Source organism: Stenella coeruleoalba (genome assembly GCF_951394435.1).
Source record: "Stenella coeruleoalba genome assembly, chromosome: 16".
Lineage (NCBI taxonomy): Eukaryota > Metazoa > Chordata > Mammalia > Artiodactyla > Delphinidae > Stenella > Stenella coeruleoalba.
In genome coordinates, this window is record NC_137162.1 from 74,250,506 (window position 1) to 74,266,354 (window position 15,849).

Below are 15,849 nucleotides of genomic sequence, written 5' to 3' on the forward strand. Positions count from 1 at the left end.
GTGAGTGGCTGATTCAGAAATCAGGAAGCTCAAGAGAATGCAGTGAGCCCAACAGAGACACTGAACACTGAATAAAGTGACACTGAAGATTAGCAGACAAGGGCTTTCAGGGGATGAACTATGTTTGGTGGAGACAGAACAGTCTAGTCCTAATCCCCTCAGACACTGATTGCTGGGTGGGATTCCTACTAGAGTACTTGCTTCTACTCTACACATCAACACCAGCCTAAAGTTCTGAAAACACCAACTTCCTCAGGTTCAGAAGAATTGTCCGCTAGCCCAGGATCTAGTTTTTCCTTTAATTCACAAGGAATAATTATTTTTTTTAATGCTGTAAGAGCAGCAGGCTAGAGAAGGTGAAATGAACTCAAGACACAGTGAGCAAGGGATGGAGATTTTCTGAGCATTGTTCATGTAGGGAGCAGGAAACTCCGAGAACTGGATGAGTTCAACAAAGGAGGTTTTTTGTTTTTGTTTAGTTTTTTTAAAGGAAAATAGGCTGTCTGAGAAACATATTAGAGGAAGCACTCAGTTTGACAGAGACAGATTATGGTTTCTTGTCCTTATCTTCCCACACCTTGATTACTGTGGTAGGATCCTCACTAATATGCATGTTGCCATTCCTCTTTTTCCCATTTGATATAGCAACATCAAAATAAATTTCTGAAAGCACCTATTTCCTCATGTTTTAAGGGACAGTGCTTTAACCCAGACTCTAACTCTCTATCTAGCTGTGATTCACAACAACACAAATGTCCAACAGGAAATACAAAATAGAGGAGGGGCAGACCATCTCTGCAAAACGACCAGGTTCATTTGGTTTTCTCACAGCTGTTAATGAAGTTGTCCCAACCATCAAGTCATATGTTTCTTTACTTCAGTCTGCTGGTCTACTTTTCCCCATAACAATTTTGTTTCTGAAGCAATACTGATTTTTAAGTCTGCTTTTATATCTAGGTTTATCTTTACAGTGAGGTTTTCTGCTTTCATATCTAGCCTCATCTGTGGCTTTTACTTACTGGTGAGACCCATAATGATCACATTTTTCTATATGGTTCTGAGACCTTCAACAAACTTTATCATAAAAAATTCTTGTCTATACTTTACTGTTGGTACCCAATGCAACAATGTTAATTACGTGTTAAAAAAAAAATCTAGAACAGTCCTGAGCCCACTGCTCCAAAGGCTAACTGATAATTGTTTTTATACTGGCAAACACAAATCAAAACAAAAACTAGATTCACAGTAAGAGCTCAAATCACAATTCCACAAATCCACTAAAAACTATCTGCGCAACTCTAGCTGGAGCGCTCATAAACTGTTCATTCCTAACAACACACATTTCACTTAATTAGCTACACTCCAGCCTTGGCTCTCCTTGGGACCTGGACATCCTTCAGGAAATGCTACTTACTTTAATTTAAAACGACAAACCACAAAAATATTAATAAAAGAACAAAAGCCAACAAACTCTACAACATCCCTACCATGTTTAGCTTCCACTTGCTGCCTTAGAAGAAGTTACTGTCTGTTTAATTCACTGTAAAATAAAACAAATCCAGTGCTCAATGCTAAATCCTTTGTCATGACCACAGTCTAGCTCTTGACAGGTGTTACCAAAATCCTGTTTCCTCTGACTTCATTGAGGACACGGTACATTAATCATTCTTAGAAAGTAATGTGCATATGAATTACTTCCAACCTGTACATGAGGACAAAATAAGGAAATGTGCATTTAGGAAGAGTACTACAGAATGCTTTCTGAATAGATGAAAAAGAGTGATCTCTTCTAAACTTGGCTCAACGAAGTAATTATTAAAATATCAGAATCAGGAAAAATATGAAAGGGCCTTCTCTTTGGGAAAACAAAATCTCAACAATGATAGAAACCCCAAGCAGCAGTCATATGGTCAGGTCTGAGTTTTGGGGATACAGATACTAGTGGGTTAGGGTTACAAAATATGGACTATTTAAGTTGCAGCAAAAAATTGATCTCTAACTTAAAATAAGTGAAATAATAACAAGCCATTACTATATACCATGCAATATTTAAACACTTTACATTTACAATTTTAATTAAGTTTCTGAAAAGGCAAAATAAAAGTAAAAGTTATAGAAAAAGGATAAAATATTTATAAGTGAAATTTAAGACATAAGATAGTATGAGTTTTAGTATAAACTCTGAAGAGCAGAAAGAAAGACTCTGAGATATATAGAACAGGACCACATTGTGACAGTCAATGGAAGGAGACTGTAAATTCATTTATTAATAAGGAGCAATTTTGTTAGGTTAGTGAAAGATAAATTGGATGCTTTAGGTAAAAAAATAAAAACCAATTAGGAATTAGATCAAGTCAGGAACGACAGAACAGAGACACAGTTATGGTTTTGAGTGACATCAGTGAAAAGTGAGAAAATGAAGACATGAAGAAGATAGAAAGGAAAACAATATCAGGAGTATTTGAAAAAACTAGTAATAGGGGATAACGGGTTCCATACCCTGATCCCATGGTTGCCATTTAAGGCAGTAATGGATGGTTGAATGTTCTTTATTTGACCCCTGGGAAACCAGGCTCTCTAATTTTCTTGTACCTCAGACTGTTCCTCTCAGTCTCCTCTAATGACGAGATTTAATGGATTTACACACCTTGTAAAAGTGGTACCATCCCAGGACTACCTCTCTCATTTACAATCTCTCTCTAGAAAAGGAGACAGCAAACTATGATTATAAGGCAGTGGTCCTAGAACTCAGGATGTTTTTTATGTTTTTAGAGGGAAAACAACAGAAGAGGCAGCAGAGAGGAGTGAGGAGGAAGAGGAAGAGGTAAGAGGAGGAGGAAGAGCAGCAGCAGCAACTGAGACCATGTGTGGCCCACGAAGCCTAAAATATTTACTCTCTGATTTTTTACAAAAAAGTTTGCCAATCTCTAATCTAAAACTCTTCATCTAGCCCCAACCTTTAACACCACCTAAAGCTGATGCCTTTCGAATGGATACTTCTAGCTCTGGCCTCATTATGTACTTCACACGATGTACATATGAAATCGCCTTTTCAATACCAGATTCTAACAGTTACCTCAGCTTCTTGTGTCCAAATGTAAAATTCGTAGTAACTCCCCTATAATCTCTCCTCCAAATTTTCTCTATCTCAGTAAATGGTACGCTAAGTTATCAGGTGCTTGAGACAAATCACTGGAGTCATGCTCAACTCCTCTCTCTCTCACACTCTGTATCCAACCCAATAGCAAATCCTCTTGGCCTCGTCTCCAAGATATATGTACAAATCCACCATTTCTCAGCACTTCCAACATAGCCTTAGCCACTAGCCTCTCTCCTCCCGAGTACATAGTAGTGTCCTGTTATTCCTTCCTTGATCGTGCCTAAGCATCATCTACCCACCACATGTTCACCACACAAAAGTCAGAGAGATCCTTTAAAACTGTAAATCCAATCTTATAGCTTAATCTGATTTATGTTTACTCAAAAAAGCCTGAGGATTTCCCACCTCACTCAAAACAAAATTAATGGGTCTCCCATGGTACATGCTACTTATGACATCATCTACTACCAATCTCCCCCAGGCCTTCTCACCTCCAGCCACACTGACATCCTTGCCATTCCTCAAACACCCTAAGAGCACACCTGTCTGAGAAGTTCAGCACCTGATGTTCCCTCTGTCTGGAATACTCAGAATCCACAGAGCTCACATTTTAATTTATTAGAGACTTGTCTATTGTGGACCTCATCAAAAAGGTTTTCTCTTGACTTCCATACCAAATAGCACATGCCATCATTCTCCAACCCCCTTTTCACTGCTTTAACTCTCTACAGTATTTATCACCACCCAACAAAATGTGTGTGTATACAAGCATGTATAACTCCGTATACATACACACACCTACACCTATACACACACGTATGCTTTTCTGTCCCTCACTGTAATAGACACTCTGTGATAATAGGGACATTCTTTTAATTACCTATAAACATAGTTGGGTCATATTGGGCGCTCAGCATATATTTGTTAAATGAATATATGGAAGTATTGCATGAATACATACTACCTAACAAGAGATATCCAAAGACAATACAGAGAAGGTGAACAATTTTAAAAGAGAAGGTGAACAATTTTAAAAGATAAAGTAACCAAGAAAAATTATCTCAGATGAAGCCAAATGAGTTTGGATTATGGATATACGTAAATCACTCTAAAATGTCAAATAACAAAGGGAAGCATTTATGAGTGAAAGTGACATATGGAGGAATGTGATTAAGGTAACAAAGGGATGTGGGCCAACTGTCCTTAATCACTTCCAAAGGTCTGGGGCTAAAAAATGTTTTTTTGGAAAAATAGTTCAAAGTTAATAAACCATAAACCAGTGCCCTAAGATCTCATTTCCTCTGGCTTCCATCTGCCTGTGAACTCACTAACTCACCTGAGCAGCACTGTTTTGGGAATCTTTCCTCTAATATCCAAGGTTCTTCTCCTTGCTCGATCTTGAAGATCACTTCTGGCTTAGTAATGCAATTCCCTGTAAAGAAAATAACACAGGACTATGGCTGAACAGCCTGGCTTCGGGGACTCTGAAAAAATGATAGGGAAGAAATGTATAGCTTCAGGAGCTACCTAAAAGAGGTGCCTAAATGAACCAATCCTTAAAGAGGTAAGAATATAGCATTCTTTATAGTGGCCAAAAGGGATCAGTCATCTGATCCCTTGAATCTCCATCAGAAAATTCCACAGAGAGTTCTTATGTTTCATCAACTAAGAAATGCATGCTCCTCGTTCACATGGAGAAAAAATTCTTACCTACTGAGACAAGATGGCTGTAATTTTCCAGGATCACGTCTCTGTATAGTATCTTCTGAGCAGGATCCAGCAGGTACCACTCTTCCTGGGTGAAGTCCACACACACATCTTTGAATGACACTTGTTCCTGTAACAGTATATTCCTTTTCTATAATGAAATTGTCAGAGCTCTATGAGTGGTAAATATTTAAAAGAACCAATCTCTTTAGAGTTTACTAAAAATTGGTATATAGGATTGCCTTCTTTTATGCTATTCTATGTAGGAAAAAAGTAATATCTTGTACAAATTGAGTTTCCACTAAGGGGGTGGAACTAGTTGCTACAACTGTTATTCCTGATAAGGAGACATACATATTAACATTTATTAAATTAGACATTGTAGGAGCTAGCATTATGCACAAAGTAGAATGGGGTTACCAAGAAAATGTTCTTTCATATTATCTTTTATATTATAAAGTTAACTGTCACTAAAGAAGTAAAACTTTCCGTTGTTAAAATGAACAGAGGAATTAAAATTAATATGGTACGGGCCCTAACCAAGCTCAACCCGTGACTGATTAAAGTGACCAGTCCTGTACTCTACCTGCCCAACAGAGAAACGGATGAATCCTCTCTGCTAAAAGAGATCATTTTCTGGAGCCTCTACCAATATTTGTGTTGTTAAATACAATGTTTGGCATCCAATAAAAAATTTCATGTTATATGAAGAGACAAAGACCAAGGAAAAAAAGAAAATAAAAGCGTACCCATAGGACACTCAGATATTGGAACAAACAAGAACTTCAAAATGAGTTATGATTAATAGGTTCAATAAAATAGAGGAAAATATGAACAAAATAAATGAAAGGATGGGAGAAGTTCAACAGATATGTGGTATGTGTGTTGTGGAGAAAGAATTAATAGAGCAGGCCTGAGACTGCTATCCTCTGAACGATCTGCTACAAGGGTGTTCCTCGGCTGGCATCTGGGAACTTGGATTTCAGGAGGGTTCTTACCAGTCCTTAATAAGAATGGTTCACTGAACCTAAACTGTTTGTGTAAACAATATGGTTTTTGCTGCACACATACATTCCTTCTGGAGTCTGGAATTCTGTTATATGCTAAGCAGAAAGTACCTATGTTACTAGCCCCTGATAAACATGCTGAACACTGAGTGTCTGTTGAGCTTCCCTGGCAGACATTTCACATCAGTTGCCACATCTCACTGCTAGAGGACTTAGGTGTGTCCTGGGAGAAGACTCTTAGAAGCTTGTGCCTGGTGTCCTCTGGACTATGCCCATGTGCCTTTTCCCTTTGCTGATTGTGCTTTGTACCCTTTCACTTCAATAAATGATAGCAGTAAGTACAACTACATACTGAGTCATCTTAGCAAATCACTGAACCTGGTGATGGTCTTGGGGACCTCTGATACATGTGTATACAAACACACACAGATACATACATACGTGCATAAAATGGGCATTCCAAAGTTGAAAATTACAATATCTGAAATTAAGAACCATTAGATGGGTTCAAATCATATTAGAGAAAGAAGACACAATCTGAAACATATTCATCTAACAAAAGAGTATCAAAATACATACAGCAAAAACTGATAGAAATGAAAGGAGAAATAGACAAATCTAAAACCATAGTTGGGGTCTTCTATCTTGAGTGATTGAGCAGGCAGAAAATCAGTAAGTATACAGATGACCTGCACAGCACTATCAATCAACATGATCTAACTGGCATCTGTAGAATATTCCACCCAAAAAAATAAAACACACATTCTATCATTCTATTCTAGCTCATATGGTCCATTCACCTAGATAGACCATAGTCCTGGCCACAAAACACACCTTATCAAATTTAAAACAATAGCTATCATATAAAATATGTTCTCAGACCACAATGGAATTAAATAGAAATCAATAAGCAAGAGATAACTGAAAAATCGCAAAGAGTTGAAAATTAAACAACATACTTATAAATAACCTGTAAGTCATACTTATAAATAACCTATAAGTCTAACCTATAAGTTTTAAATAACCTATAAGTCAACTTATAATAACCTATAAGTCAAAGAAGTCTCAAAAGAAATTTTAAAATATTTTAAATGAAATGGAATAAAAATGAAAATACCATGTATCAAAATTTGTGCGATGCAGTGAAAGCAGTGCACAGAGGACATTTATAGCATCAAATGTATACATTAGAAAAGATTAAAAATCAAAACCCTAAGCTTCTATCTTAGTAAACTAGAGAAAAAAGGCAAATTAAGCCTAAACCAAGCAAAGTAAAGGAAATAATAAAAATTAGAATAAATCAATTAAATTGAAAATGTGAAAAAAATACAAAAAGCCAATGAAACTCAAAGTTGCTTCTTTGAAAAGATCAATAAAATTAATAAACCTCCAATCTAACCAAGAAAAAAAGAAAAAAGAGGCAAATTGGAAATCTCAGAAATGAAAGATAGGTTGACACTACTAAGCCTAATGACATTAAAAAAATAATAAGAGAATACTACAAATAATTCTATTCCTGAAAAATTGGTAACATAGATGAAATTGACAAATTCCTTAAAAGACACAGCTACCAAATTCACACAAGGAGATACAGATAACCTGCATAGACTCATTTCTGTTAAAAAAAAAAAAAACTGAATCAATAATTAAAACACTTCCAAAATAGAAAGAACCAAACCCAGATGGCGTCACTGGTGAATTCTACTGTACATTTAAGGAAAAAATAATAACAATTCTCCATAATCTCCTCTGGTAAATAACACCTCCAAACTCATTACATGAGGCCAACATTACCCTAATACCAAAACTAGATAAAGACATTATGAAAAAAATAAAGACTAATGTCTCTCAATAACATAGATGCAAAAATTCTCAAATATTGGCAAATCAAATCTGACAATGTATAAAAAGAAATACAAACCACAACCAAGTGGAATTTATTGCAGGTATGGAAGGCTGGGTCAGCATTAAAAAAAAACAATCAATATAATCCAACATATCAATAAGCCAAAGAAGAAAAATTACATGATCATATCAATTAATGAAGAAAAAGCATTTGACAGAATCCTACAGTCATTCATGATAAAAAACTCTCAGCAAACTAGGAATAGAGGGGAACTTTCCCGACTTAATGAAGAAGCTAACATCATACTTAATGTTACGAGACTGGACACTTTTCCCCTAAGTGCAGGAACAGGGCAAGGATGTCCTGTCTTAGTACTCCTATTCAAGTCCTAGCTAGTACAGAAAGACCTACAACAAGACAAAACAAACAAAAAGGGCTTCCCTGGTGGCGCAGTGGTTGAGAGTCTGCCTGGCGATGCAGGGGACACAGGTTTGTGCCCCGGTCCGGGAAGATCCCACATGCCACGGAGCGGCTGGGCCCGTGAGCCATGGCTGCTAAGCCTGCGCGTCCGGAGCCTGTGCTCCGCAATGGGAGAGGCCACAACAGTGAGAGGCCCACATATCGCAAAAAAAAAAAAAACAAAAAAAAAAACTGAAAAATAAAAAACTGAAATGTGATTAGAAAGAAAAAATAAAATTGTCTTTATTTGAAGTCAACATTGTCTATGTAGAAAGTCCCAAAGAATCTACAAAAAGAAAAAGAAAAAAAATCCTGGAAGTAATAAGCAAATATAGCAACATCATAGGATATAAGGTCAATATTAAAAAGTCAACTGTTTTCCCATATCAGAATAAACAATTGGAATTTCAAATTTTTGAATGAAAAAAATACCATTTACAATATGACTACCAAAAACAAAGTATTCAAATATAAATCTAACACAATATATTTCAGGGATATGCAGAAAAACAAAAACTGATGGAAGAAATCGAAGATCTAAATAAATGGAGAGATATTCCACATTCATCAATCAGAAGACAGTATTGTTAACATGTCAATTCCTTCCAACTTAATCTATAAATTCAGTGAAATTCAAATAAAAATCCCAGCTATTTTGTAGACACTGAAAAAATGATTCTAAAATTTAAACAGGAAGGTAAAGGACCTAGAATAGCGAACGTAATATGGAAGAAGGAAAAAGAGGATATACATTACCTGATTTCAAGACATATAAAACTACAAGTAACCAAGACAGTGTGTTATTGTTGAAAGAGACATATAGATCTGTGAAACAGAACAGAGGTCCCAGGAACAGATCCACTGATATATAGTGAACTGATTTTTTTTTATTTTGTAATTGAGGTATAGCTGATGTACACTACTATATAAGTTTTAGGTGTACAACATAGTGATTCACAATTTGTAAAGATTATATTCCATTTATAGTTATTATATAATATTGGCTATATTTCCTATGTTGTACAGTATATCTCTGTAGCTTATGTATTTTATACATATTAGTTTCTACTTCTTACTTCCCTACCCCATCTTGCCCCTCCCCCTTCCCTCTCTCCACTGGTAACCACTAGTTTGTTCTCTATATCTGTGAGTCTGTTTCTTTTTTGTTATATTCACTAGTTTGTTTTATATAGTCAACTGATTTTTGACAAAGGCACAATGGCATTTAAATGGAGAAAAGATAGTCTTTCAACAAATGATTCTTCAACAACTGTACATCTATGCAAAAAAATGAACCTAGACACAGACCTTACACCTTATACAAATATTAACTAAAAATGAATCACAGACTTAGAAGTAAAATGCAAAACTATTAAATTTCTAGAAGACAATATAGAACATAGGAAATCTATGTGATCTTGGATTTGGTGATGAGTTTTTAAATACAACAGAAAAAAGCACATTCCATTAAAAAAGTACATGGGTTGGGTTTCATTTAAAATAAAATATTTTGCCCTGCAAAAGCCATTTGTAAGAAAATGAAAGGTCAAGCCACAGACTGGAAGAAAATATTTGCAACATATATATCTAATAAAGAAGTTACATTCAAAATACGCAAAAGAACTCTGAAAACTCAATAGTAAGAAAACAAATCACCTAATAGAAAAATGGACCAAAGATATGAATAAACATGTCAAGCAAAGACATATGGATAGCAGATAAATTTATGAACAAATGCTCAATATCATCTGTCATTAGGGAAATATAAATTAAAACAAAAATGAGATACCATGACACACCTACTGGAACAGTTAAATCCAAAACAATGACAACATCAATTTCAGTTCCAGATGCAGAAGAGGAATTCTGATTCACAGTTGGTAGGAATGTAAAATGATACAGCACTTTTGTAAAATTGGCTGGCAGTTTCTTACAAAGCTAAACAGTCTTAACATATGATCAAGCAGTTTCACACCCTAGCTATTTAAAAATGTATGTCTATGTAAAAACCTACATGTTTCTAGCAGCTTAATTCATAATGACCAAAAACTGGAAGGAACCAAGAGTCCATGGGTTAATGACTCAGAAATCACTTATACATGTATGCTGGAACTGAACAATTAAGTAAATGAAGTGCGGATGGTGGTAGACAGATTGCTGAAATGGGAGTTACAGACAAGCAAGGAGAGAATGCTAGAATGTTCCATGTGATAATGATTACAGCAGGGGACATCAGTGCGAAATAATACTTAGCTTAATGCAAACACAGACGGTTACATACTGAAACATTTATAGATATGTGTATACATGTGAGTTAGTATACATATATATTTTCTTGTTCAGTCAGCTGAGAGGGTCTCTAAGGAATTAGAAACCAGTAGCAATCCAGCCCCCCAATCTTGGTTTCTAATACCATGCTCCAATAAAAGGAACCAGAGCTCTTCAGGGAAAAATGGCTAATTGTAGGGCAGGAAATATAAGATGAGCCTGGAATATCTTCTACTACCAGAAAGTATAGAAGAAGTACTCAAACAAAAACACAATAATGGGGTACATCAGAAAGACACAGGAACCAGTTGAAAGTGCTCTATTTAATAACCAAGCTGAAACAATTTCAGCAACAAAATGACCAAGGTAGTACTGGACTATAAACAAGGTAAAAAATAACTAGCCGTGAGTTCATATTGATATTAAACACTGACTGAGTTAATAAATACACAAGTCTCCTGTGCAGAACTCCTAATAATTTATGTGGATACTCCACCATGAAGGAGGTGTAGCATAACTCCCCACTTTCTTCCAAAGGGTACAGTATGAAAACAGACGAAAAAAGAATAACTTTGCAGTGGAGAAAGTTGACCACATGACCTCAGCCACGTGATCAAAAGTGATTCATCATCTGTTGAAAAGTGAAAAGTCATGTGAAGAGCATTTACCCTGATAAGATGTTACCAAATGGCACTCTACCTCTGTGGCCTTTCTACATGAAAACAATTACCCCAATATAATCACGAGAAAAACAGCAGACAATTCCCAAGTGAGGGACATTCTACAAAACACCTGTCTTGTACTCCTCAAAAACTGACAAGGTCATCAAAAAACAAGGAAAGTCTGAGAAACTGTCACAGCCAAGGGGAGCCTAAGGAAACTTGATGACTAAGTGAAATGTGGTATCCTGAAGCAGAATACCTGCACGGAGAAAAAAAAACATGAACAATCATCAAAAGACAAATGATATACCAGAAAATAACTCATATAAAAGACAAGCATTAGTATCCCTAATATACAAAGAGCTAACCAGACATTGAAAAAAAGAAAAAAGCCAGAAACCTAAGAGCAAAATGGGCAAAAGATATGAACAGACAGTTCACAGAAATAGAAAAATAAGACACCTTTTAGATGCATGAAAAAAATCTTCAACCTCCCTCATAGTTAAGATAATTACAGATGTAAAGTACATAAAATACTAATTTTTACCTATCAGTTGCCAAAATCCAAAAGTGAACCACGTATTTCTATGGGAGAAGCTATGGAGAAAAAGCACTATCATGCAGTACCAATGAAAATACAAAATGATACTATCTATAATCCCACCAAAAGGATCAAGTTCATCAATTGTATTCAACCCTTTGACCTGGCAATCTCACTTCTGGGAATTTATCTGGTAGAATAAACCTACATGTACAAGGCTATTCATTAAAACATGGTTTGTAGTAGCAAAAGGTTGGAAATAGTTAATAACTAGTTTAATAAACTATGGAACATTCGCAATTGAATTACCATGTGATTGTTAACAAAGAAAGATGTTCTGTTACAGAAAGATCCCTGGGAATAGGCTGAAAAAAGAAGTGAAAAAAGGAAAAAAAAAAAAAAAAAGAAGAAGAAAAAGAATGGGAAATAGTGTATACACTCATTACTCAGTGTGGTTCCCTGAGCAGCAGAATCAACTCCATCTGGGAGCTGATTAGAAATGCAGACTCCAGGGCCCCACCCAGATATACTAAATCAAAATCTGCATTTTAACACGTTGCCAGGGATGTACAGGTGCATCTAAATTTAAGAAGCTCTAATAATAGATTCCCTTTTAAATAAAGGCGGGGAGCACATATTTTCTTTCAACTGAATAAAGAAACACTGGGAGGACAAACAAGAAATAGAAATAATGTATACTATAGTAGGGTGACAGTACACTGCAGCTCATCTGGGACTGTCCCAATATATGCCAGCTGTCTCAGCATAATTGTTAATAAAACTGCTTTCACTCTCAGTGAAAGTATCACAGTTTAGATGAGAAATAAATGGAGGAAGCATCAGCTACAGAGAGGATGGGGTGTGAATTTTTACTTACTTTTTTTTTTTTTCCATGTTTTAGCCGCACCAAGCAGCATGCGGGATCTCAGCTCCCCGACCAGGGATCGAACCCACATCCCCCCCACAGTAGAAGCACGGAGTCTTAACCACTGGACCAGCAGGGAAGTACCTTTACTTACTTCTTTTGTATCACTTACTTTTTTTTAAAACCATGTTAATATACTAACAATTTTTAATTATTTCATTTTTTAAAAAAAGACAAAAGCAGTCAGGAAAAATAGGTATACTGGGAAGGGCAGTTGGCTAAGGATAGATAAGCAGGGGATAAGCAATAAATCCAGGGATAAGCAATGTTGGGGCAAAAGGCAAAGCCAACTTCATGAGGGACAGAAGTTAGGAAAAGGAGAGCTAGGAGGGTAGTATCATAGACAACAACAGAGGAGACTTCCAAAACAAAGAGACTATGGATAATAGTACTAAATGCTGCAAAAGGGTCAAGTAAGACAAAGACAAAAACATGGATTTGATTACAATTTGGTGATCTTTTCCAGAACTGATTCAGGTGAGTGGTGGTGAAGAAGCAAGACTGCATGTATTAGGTGGAAATGGAAATGCAGAAACAAAAGCCAGGACTACCTGCTACTTAAGCTAGAAATACAAATGAGCTAACATGAGGTTTTATAAACCTTTAGAAACTTTAGAAAACGCATTTTAAGACAAAATGGCAATAAACAACAAAAAAAAACTCACCTGGGATTTGTTCATTTTTCACTCTTAGTGGAGGAGGGAGAGCTGAAGGAGAAGGAAGAAGGAAGTAAGAACTTGACCTGCCTTGTAGTTCCTGGATTCACCTGCCTACACAGCTCCACACACAAGATACTTACTTGTCCATGTGTGGCTCCGATTTATGTTGAGCTTAGACATGATACTTTTCACTGAGTGAATGTAAACATTTGTTTCTTATTGATTTATTACCAATTTAGGTTCTGTGACACAGAAAAATTAAAAACATGAGATGAGTTTAACATTGAACAGTAATCTAAAGGAAGGAACACTATGGATCTGCCAAAACTGATGTTGTAGGGGGAGAAAAACACCTCAAACCATATTGTTCATCTGGTTATCTGCTAACACCATTAATCCTATGAGGTCAGATAATCCAAGAAACCTCTGAAAAAAGGGATGGGAGTGTTTAAGGCAAATTCTTTTTTTTTTTTTAATGTTCTCACCTGCTTACAATTTTCAGAAGGATCTTTTAATAAAAAAACTAACTTTGACCTAACAGTCACAAAATGGGCAGTGGCCCACGAATCTGCAGACCTGACTTTCAACCTCGATTCTACCACTAACAAATTGCATGACGTCAGGCACTCACCTTCTCAGGCTCAATTCTTTTTTTTTTTTTTTTTTTTTTCATTTTTCAAGTAAGCAACAGATAACCCAAAAAGGACCTGCCTGCACTACCATCCTGTGCGTCTATCCAGCCGGGGAGCAGGAACCTCAGCACTTCTCTAGATGCCATGAAAAATGGGACACTGAGGGCGGCTCACCTCAGGAAAGAGTGACTGGAGAATGAGGGGAGGAGGAGGTGTTAGGGACAGACAATGACAGAATTTCCTTAGCTATGGCTGGTGAGCCTTTCAACCCGGACCATGCCTTCACAAACTCTCCAAACAGGTGACATTTCCTGTGCAGCCTGCATGCCCACCCATCTCAGCTCCAGCTCACCTCTCTCTTCTTAAATTTGTCTCAGACCTTCCACCGTCACACAGCCTTCGATGGCTTCAGGATACCGTGTCATGATTATACACAACAAATAACAAATGAATACATAATAAATAATAACTTGGGATCTGGGTGATGTTAGAGCCAGGAAAAGGCCTTGGTGGCTAGCTGGTTTAGCCCCCTCCAATCCCATTTCACAAACGAATTAACTGAGGAATGGAGGCCCTAGAGACTTATCCAAGCTCCAGCCGCCTGTATTACATACAAAACAATTAAATACAACAGCAGCCAACAAAACGTGAGCGCTCAAAACAACACAGTGGGGCAAGCACTCCAGATATCTGCATTTTACAGCTAAGCAAGACAAATCTCCCAGCGGCTATTTGGTCCAGGAAATTCATGTATTTCCGAGCCCCTTCCTGGGGCAGTCGTTCTCTCCCACATCCTCCCTGCGCCCCGTAATCCCAGCACGTCACTACGTAAAGCACACACACGCGCGCACACACACCCACACACAGACAGACACACACACAGAGACACACACACACAGAGACACACACAGACACACACAGACACACAGACACACACACACACACACACACACACACACACACACACACACACACACACACACGTCGCGCACGCGCACTCGCTCTTCCCCGCATTCCTCGCCCCTCCCCGCAGGCCCAGATCACACGTCACGCACGCGCTCTCCCCTTGACAACCCCGCTCCCTCCCCGCGGGCCTAGCGCACACGTCACGCACGCGCACTCCCCACGGGCGGCCACACGACGGCGCCGCCCGCTCAGCTCAAGGGCTGAAGAGCTGAGGACCGAGCGAGCCCGAGAGTCCGCGTTTCCGCGCGGGACTCCGGCCTCTCCAGGCAGAGGCGCCGCCGCCTGCAGTCCCTTCAGTTCTGCAGGCGCCGCAGACTCCTGGGGTCCTGCCGATGTTCGCGGGGCTCCAACCTACCACCCGGCACCGCTGCCTCCGCCGGCTCCCCGAGCCGCGCGGGGTCCCCTTGGCCCTCGCCCCCACCCTCTGGGGCTCACCCGCAGCTCCCTCGCCGCGTGGACCTGGAGGCCAGGGATTGTTTCCCACGAGGGGCTGGAGGCCGGGGAAGGACGAGCCGGGAGGAGAAGGCGGGGATGCACATGCGCAGAGGGAGGGAGCAGCGTGGCGCGGTGGCGGCGAGTTGGAAGTTGGCTTCTGGCAGCTTGGCTTGGAAAAGTGGCTCTACCTTTAGAAGGAATGCCTCACTCCTAAATTGTACAAAAGTAAGCTAATAGTAGTACAGTACCTAGCTAACGGTTTTTATGAAGATTAAGGGCGTTTACATTGTAAAAGCACTTAGGATGACGTCTGGCACATAAATTGTTCAGTACGTTTCTTAAGATTACCTTGCCCAGTATACGCCATGCGCACTCCTTTAGAAATCAGCTGGGAGAGTTTCTGCCTTGTTGACTGGATTGAGATATTACTCTCTGATATATTCACTCCTGCTACCTGGACCCTGGATTCTGTCCGTGTCCCAGAGATGTATGTCAAAGCAGTGTGCGTTTTCGACTAGACACAAACCAAGAGAAGCAAAGTGGTACATGAATTTAATTTATGAACGTGGACAGATGTTATTTTAGTTTTGATAAATTTATCTTCTATAGTTTAGACAGTAAATCTATGTAAACTAAAATAAT

At 38.2% G+C, this 15,849-nt stretch overlaps 1 protein-coding gene across 6 annotated transcripts in view; it reads right to left on the bottom strand.

The window, feature by feature from the left end:
* The window catches only part of ZNF248 (zinc finger protein 248), a 43,282-nt gene extending 27,757 nt beyond the window's left edge, over window positions 1–15,525 (bottom strand). For 2 of the 6 annotated variants that reach the window (XM_079900102.1, XM_079900098.1), the window contains exons 1-5: window positions 14,159–14,510; window positions 13,315–13,416; window positions 13,181–13,222; window positions 4,811–4,937; window positions 4,437–4,532 (exon numbers count right to left, since the gene is read on the bottom strand). In XM_079900102.1, coding sequence (XP_079756228.1) covers window positions 4,437–4,532; window positions 4,811–4,937; window positions 13,181–13,195 — 238 coding nt within the window. In that variant the 5' untranslated portion in view covers window positions 13,196–13,222; window positions 13,315–13,416; window positions 14,159–14,510. Of the gene's footprint in view, window positions 1–4,436; window positions 4,533–4,810; window positions 4,938–13,180; window positions 13,223–13,314; window positions 13,417–14,158; window positions 14,511–15,207 lie in introns of those variants that run through there. The other 4 variants (XM_079900099.1, XM_079900100.1, XM_079900101.1 and 1 more) reach the window with 4 other exon arrangements.
* Between the last annotated feature and the right edge of the window lie 324 nt (window positions 15,526–15,849).